Below are 7165 nucleotides of genomic sequence, written 5' to 3'. Positions count from 1 at the left end.
GGACCTAATAAATACAGAAAACAAATGACAAGCTTAAAATAAGCACACAAACCAGAGTTAACCGTTTTAACTATTATGTTGCTGCATAATAATAGTTTATGTACATTGTTAGCTCTCAGAAGCCAGATCAATGACCATGGTTATCTGGTGCATAACTCACCCAACATTATCTGTACTGTATTTTTTTTAATGTGTTTAAAGTGGTTACTGCTGCCTTGTATTGATGGGTGTACACGTCCTAAAAACAAGTTTACCATTTGCAACAAAAAAAAAGTTTGGAGAGAGTAATACCACCTATAGGCTGGTGTGCAAAATTAATTCACTGTTCTCAGATTCACACAACTGCTATAAAAAAAACCCATCAAACCACAAATGTTTCAGATTCACTTTACCCACCAGCCCATGTCTCAGTACATCAGATCTGTATTTGCCCTTGGGTGGTTCTCACATGCCATTGGCAACGTTAAAAAAGTCTTGCTGCATCAAAATAAAGAATGTTAAATAGTAAAAAATCAAGGTGGTATTTGAATTTCAAAATTTAATGTAGAAAGCAAACATATGCAACATTTTGTTCAGATGCTTTTGTTAATAGTAGAGGGTTTTTTTTTTTAAAGTAATATAACCAGTCATATGCAGGGTATACAATTAAGTATCTGTTAAACACCAGGTTAATGAACATAGGATCCCAAAGAACTGACACTGCATTTCATGATCTCAGAACACTGCTCCGCATTCTTTTTAATCCGATAAAAATTCTCCACATACTCTGAACGCCCCAAGAGCTCCACAAAATCTTCATCATGTGTGATCACAAGCAGCTGGAAATTACGCTGCCTAGAACGACTTTTTATAATCCTACAGAAAGACATAAAACAAATATTTCATTTAAATATTAGGATTATAAATTTTGCTTGACCAAGAATGAACGATTTAGTGTCACAAGTTGGTGAATTCTCGAGAATATTTGGCCACCTTGCCTAAACTTTAAGATTAATTAGTAAGTATGCAAGTAATACACACTAAACATTCTATTTAAAATAATTTTAAACATTTGATTTAACTTACCTGGAATACTTACCTACCTATGATCCCCTGCTACTCTTCGGGATCTTCATTCACCCACCCCCTGGAAGCCTGTTTGAAAACCGTAGTGATCTTGTTGCACACAGAATAGCGTGCGACCTCATTGCGTAAGTATGGAAGCCACGTATTGCCAAAAAAAAGGCCGTATAGGCCCCATACAGAAGCAATGTGTTGCTGAACAGCAGTTTCAGGCCTCATTTAAGTAGTGTCTGGTCTGTCTGGGAAAGACAACGGTGGAGCACTGTGAAGACCAAAGAAATGGCAGCCTGTGTATACAGCGAACAAGGACAACCATGGAAAACATCTAGCGCCCTGCTTCATGTAACATTAGCTGGCAAAGCACACAACACTAGGGTACTCCGCTGACTACACAAATTTACCCAAAAGTTTTATAGTATTTTGAGACACCACAAAATCTTTAATTACTACTAAATTTTTGTAACCCAATAAGCTAGTACAGAGTAGTATTTCTACCAGAGGCATAAAAAGAACATCTCTCTAAATCAGTCCAAACACCTTTACTCCAGCTGGAGGTTGGGGGTGTTGAGTACTGTATTGGGGCAAGTGCCCACCCTCTCGAGACAGAGGCATGTTTATTTAGTAGTAGGGAATAAGAGGTAAGGATCCTAAAGAAGATTGTTTCTTACTGTTGTTAGCAATAGTCTTTCTATATATAAACATATCAGGAAGCAAGTGTCGCTTTGGATAACAGCCTATATCATTCCTTTACTTCTTTATACTTTTTAGGTTTATTAGCTTATTATGTTATATATCAGTATATAAATAAAAGTTGATATATATATATATATATATATATATATACACACACACACACACACACACACACATATACATACATACATATATATATATACACATACATACACACTACACCAGGGATCTTTCTATTTGCTATTACACCTCTAATACTTGTGTCTGCTAATGTCCACTAAGATGGTTATGCCATCTAAGATGTTTATGATTTTCCATTTCAAGCAATTTCAAAATGTGCATTTGCACTGATGCAGAAACTTTCTCATTACTTACTCTACTAAGGCATGTGCGAGGGACTCAATATTTTCTCGATCCAAATTAGTAGTAGGCTCATCCAGGGCTAGTATGCCGCAGTTCAAACAAAATGTCTCTGCCAATGCCAAACGGATGATGAGGGAAGCAAGAACCTGAAAAAAATGGTGGTAAATTTAATCAGTGAACTGGTCAGAATGTTACAATTAGCTTTAAACAGGCAGGTAAGCGATTACGTACCTTCTGCCCAGCACTACAACGTCCACGCATATCCAGAGCGGTGTCTCCCTTTATCATCACTACTCTATAGTTATAAGTCCTCCTTTTATCTGCAGCAGACACAGTCTCATCTGCATCCGATCGAATTTCAATGTACTCTATATCTGAGAGAAAAACAGTGTAGAATGTTAGTCATTTTAATTAGAAACATAGGAACAGAATTTGACAGCACATAGGAACCATTTGCCCATCTAGTCTGAAAGCTTTTTGTTGTGGCCCTTGTCCTTTATTCAGGATGACCCTCTTTGCCTTTCCCATGAATGTTTAAATTCTCTTACTGCCAAGGAAATGTTGAAAAGTTCAGATCCCCAACTGTGACACCAACATGATTAGGGTAGAAGAAAGAACTACAAATATAACAAAACCTTGTGCAAACAGTTTTTCTATTCAAAGTATTAAAAAAAAAATTTTTTGAGATATTTATGGTTTAGTTTTGGCAACACAAAACCATCAATTTATTATTTCTAATATATTTCTAGTACATCCAACATTTTAATAAATGTGAATAAAGTAACTATTATTCAGGTAAGCTAAGACCTGTATCTCAGTGTTGCTGTACTAAAAGCATTTAATCAATTTCCTGTCCTGAATTTTTCTTTTTCCTCGGCTACCTTTAAAAAGCTGCTTTCTTAATGGCAGACTGCAATATTTTTGAAAACTGACGTATCTGCTTGAAAAAAAGGATAAAAAAAAAATACCTTGGCCTCTGTAAGTACTGCGCCAAAGATCACGAATTATCTTGTTGATTTCTTCCATTTTCATGCTATGAAATTTCATTATTGCTCTATTAAAAAAAATATTAAAGTGGAATCATAAATAAATGAATAAAAACACCAGAGACACTACGAGACAAATTATCTTTTGTTTAAAAACACAATATACTGTATCATATTCTGCAGTACTTAGCAATAGGTAGTGATAATTATTTGTGACAAACTGAAGGAGAGGCAGAATGCATGGGAAATTTTGTACCAACTAAAATGCTTTATTTAGCTTATGATAAGAATTCCCAATTTCCCTTGTAGAAGATGCATGTAGCCAAATATATATCATGTTTAGCAATTTGCATGATTGGTATACTTACCACTAGCCATCTCCAGGACTTTTTTTTTTTAATCCCCTAACACTAAACCTTATCCTACTTAAATTCCACACTAACTAATCACTACCACACTAACAGAATATACATTAAGAACATATACAGTAAGCACTGCCGTATGTGCGCATGTGACTGCGTAGCAGTGATTACATCCTGAGACTTGTCCCCGTGCTTCTGACTCCCTGGTGTCTAGTAGGGGCAGCCAGTGGACATCTGCGCAACGCGCGTAGAAAACCACTGCTTCCACGAATGAGCACCAGAAGGTCATGTCATGCCGGCGCTCGGTCATAGAAGCCCCAGAGGAAGTGCCGGCAGCAGCAGAGGTTACCAGATAGGAGGATCCAGGTCCCCTGCAGCCCTGCGGAGGATCTGGATCTTAGTCTTATAGTCAGACCTCTATTGGAGGTCTGATTATAAGGCAACCTCGAATACAAGACGAGGGGTATTTTTCAGAGCATTTGCTCTGAAAAAAAACCTTGTCTTATATTGGAGCAAATATGGTACATTTTTACAGTTTAACTGGTCCATTTTCAAAGACATTCAACCTTTAGTAAGCTCTCTGAGTACAGGAATGTCCTGTAAATACACTTTAAGAAGCAGCATATTCCAATACTTACTGGTCCAATGTCTTGTAATAGATGTCTAAGTCTTTGTTTGCAAGTTCAGTTGTTCTCATAACGATCATCATCTCCCTGTATTTTTCCTCAGCATCCTTGTATTGAGGCTCCCGCAACTCTTTCTTAAAACGCATTATTTCATCTTCAAATCCCTTCTGTCTTCCAAGTGCCAGACTGTGGTTTGTCTTCAGACTTTCTATTTTGTCTTCCAACTCTTCATGCTTACTGAAAGTCACAAAAGAAAACAAGATGTAAGGATTATGCAAACATATTGGGAGTTTTGTATAAAAAGTGGTCTTTTCACCAAAACAACCATTATAACTGTGCAACCAGGAAAGTGATTCCTCACTTTGCTTTGGTGATAAGAACACTTTGTAAACCAGAATCACCTTTCTTTATACAATAGCCTCATTGTTTCATGTACATGTATTTGATCCTGGAGTGTTCTGATATATTACCCTAGATGAAGTTATTTTTATGGTACAGACCAATAAAAGCTTACCTTTTCATCTGCATAACATCCATCTGCCCCATTTCCCTCAGAAGTTGTTCTCTTTCCTGCTCAACCCGTTTAAGTTCTTCCATTCGTTTCCTTAAAGTTAAGTTGTCCTGAAGACACCGCTCCTGAATCTGTTAAAAAACAAACAAACAAAAGATTGTGTGCCAAACTGCAGCTCAGAGTGTCGTCAAAAAGCATAGGTCTACTCTACAAGGAGGAAATTAAAAGTCTAATCCAAATACCGTGTTAACGACTTTTCTGTCACATTTTTTAAATTACCTTTATTATGGCAAATCAACAATGTCATGTAGGATCATGAATAGCCTATCACAGTTGCTCAAACACCTTTGTTGACACAGATGTCAACAAAAAAAACAAACACTGTCCATCATGCTAGATCCTGCAAAACTGCATCATTTTAAAACATGAAGTACGTGTGGTAAAGAAAAATGTGAGTCAATAGACAGATTTTAGCTACATAAAGAAACACACCTAAAAATCCTGTATATTTATAAAACTATAAAATAAAGAAAATGTTCTTACTTTCTGAGTGTCAATATCTTGTCTAATTGAGATCATATCTTTGTTTGTTTTTTCCTTCTGCTTTTCACACTCATTTACTCGACAACTTAATTCTTGAAGTTCTGCTTCTTTTTGCTAAAAAAATAAATAAAATAGAAAATAACCATGAGATGACCCTTCTGTAGATCAAATGAAAGGCTTTATAAGGTTGCTAGGAGAGAAGGTAATACCTCCTTGAATTCTTCTCTTCCATCTTGAATATATTTTTCTATATCTCTCACATACAGGTTTATTTTCTTTACTTTTTCTTTGATATCATTTAGCTGTAAAAGTAATTTGTAAATGGTTAATAACACTTATTATAAGTATGCAAATATTCACCACTACAGTTGCAGGAAAACAGTAGGCGTTTCATCTATGCCACAGCATGAAAAGTTCATGTAATGCCATTTTAGTACTTAATTGGATGTGCACCTTTATGATGCCTCTGTTAGACAAGATCAGTTGACCAAGTGGTCACATTGGGAAATAGAAGACAATATTACTCATATGGTGAGAAACAATGGCATTCGTTTACATTCATATAGATTGTGTGTTGTGGAAGCCACTAGAATAAAGCAAAAGTTTTTTTCCTTTATAGCATCCTATACCCATTTCCCAAACTAATCAAACCTTTTCTTGTGCTGCTCTGAAGCTTGAGTCTTTTCTTTCCAAAAGCTCATGCTTTTCGTGCTGAAGCTTTTCTAAAGTGTTTTCCAGTGGGTAAACCTGCTCTTTGGCTTCCTAAGACACAGGAGAAGACAAACATTTCAGGGGCTATGCCACAATATACATACTACACAAAAGCTTTCAGGCAGGTAAATACATATCTAAAAAGCATGTATGGGTTTGTTCAAGCTACATTAAGTTTAGACACATGGATAAGAGTCTAATAAACATTAACCAGGTTATTAATGTTTTAATCATCTGACATAGCTGGTTTCCTCATAATTCACTAAGAATTTAGTGAACTTGTTGGATTCTAGAATAGGCAGATTTGGAGAACTATTATTATGATTATCTTTTTATTTATATAGTGCCAACTATTTACGCAGCACTTCTTACAATACATATATTCAAGGGGTATGACAAGACGAGAATTGACAGACTGAGACAAACCGATACATTAGGTGGAGAGAGCCCTGCTCGCAAGATGACAATCTGGAGGCTTTTATAAACATGGATTGTGTTCACGCACCCCACCAGAAATCACTTGGGAATTTATTAAATGGGCAGAGGAGCAACAGATTTTTCATCAGCTACACAGAATATCAATGTGTCACTTGTGAATTATTTCCCACACAGAGGTATTTTACTAGAATACTTGAGAAAAGTGCCAATAATGGTGTAACAACTGTGATTAGCGATTTCATGGTATTTGTTAATGTGGCGCGCTCTAGGAAACCGTGATACAAATCTTACCATGTCAACTAAGTGAAAGCAGACATATCAAGTATCCATACTATGCTGATGAAATATAACCACATCCTCTTTGGTGCCTGCATTTATGACCAACAGCGCAGCAAATATCAAACATTAACTAAAGTAAGATTAGATATACCTTAAAATGATTATTTACAATAAATATTTTTTTTAAAAAAAACGACACATGGTATGCTACATTGGCAATTACTTAAATATAGAATCTTAATTATACCTATTACATTACAAGTATGGGTAAATATGTGCACATTAGACATTGACTGTAATGCCATTGTCCGGACCTTAATCTCCCTAGAGAGGCACTGAAGTTCAGAAGAGAGCTCTATATTCTGATCCTCAAGTTGCTGTCGGCGCTGGAGGTTACTTGAAATGTGAAGCTTTTCTGCTCTCAGCTCATTGACTGTACTCTTAAGGTGTTGGACTTGCTCTTGCTGGTCTTGTATCTTTTTCCGTATTAGCTCAATTTTACCAGAAACTAAAATTAAATAAATAAAAGAGTGAGCATAAAGAACAGCATGTGCTATGAATGTTATCACTATAGCTGGATTCCTCTGACAG

The 7165-nt window shown here is 36.1% G+C and overlaps 1 protein-coding gene across 1 annotated transcript in view; it reads right to left on the bottom strand.

Moving 5' to 3' along the window:
• Positions 1-523: 523 nt before the first annotated feature.
• The window catches only part of RAD50 (RAD50 double strand break repair protein), a 28147-nt gene continuing 21505 nt past the window's right edge, over positions 524-7165 (bottom strand). The window contains exons 17-26 of the mRNA XM_053463320.1: positions 6889-7082; positions 5798-5908; positions 5356-5448; positions 5147-5260; positions 4607-4734; positions 4105-4329; positions 3087-3172; positions 2350-2492; positions 2131-2264; positions 524-855 (exon numbers count right to left, since the gene is read on the bottom strand). Coding sequence (XP_053319295.1) covers positions 669-855; positions 2131-2264; positions 2350-2492; positions 3087-3172; positions 4105-4329; positions 4607-4734; positions 5147-5260; positions 5356-5448; positions 5798-5908; positions 6889-7082 — 1415 coding nt within the window. The 3' untranslated portion in view covers positions 524-668. The remainder of the gene's footprint in view (positions 856-2130; positions 2265-2349; positions 2493-3086; positions 3173-4104; positions 4330-4606; positions 4735-5146; positions 5261-5355; positions 5449-5797; positions 5909-6888; positions 7083-7165) is intronic.

This window comes from Spea bombifrons, chromosome 4 (genome assembly GCF_027358695.1).
Source record: "Spea bombifrons isolate aSpeBom1 chromosome 4, aSpeBom1.2.pri, whole genome shotgun sequence".
NCBI lineage: Eukaryota > Metazoa > Chordata > Amphibia > Anura > Pelobatidae > Spea > Spea bombifrons.
This window is presented reverse-complemented; position numbering and strand designations above follow the sequence as displayed.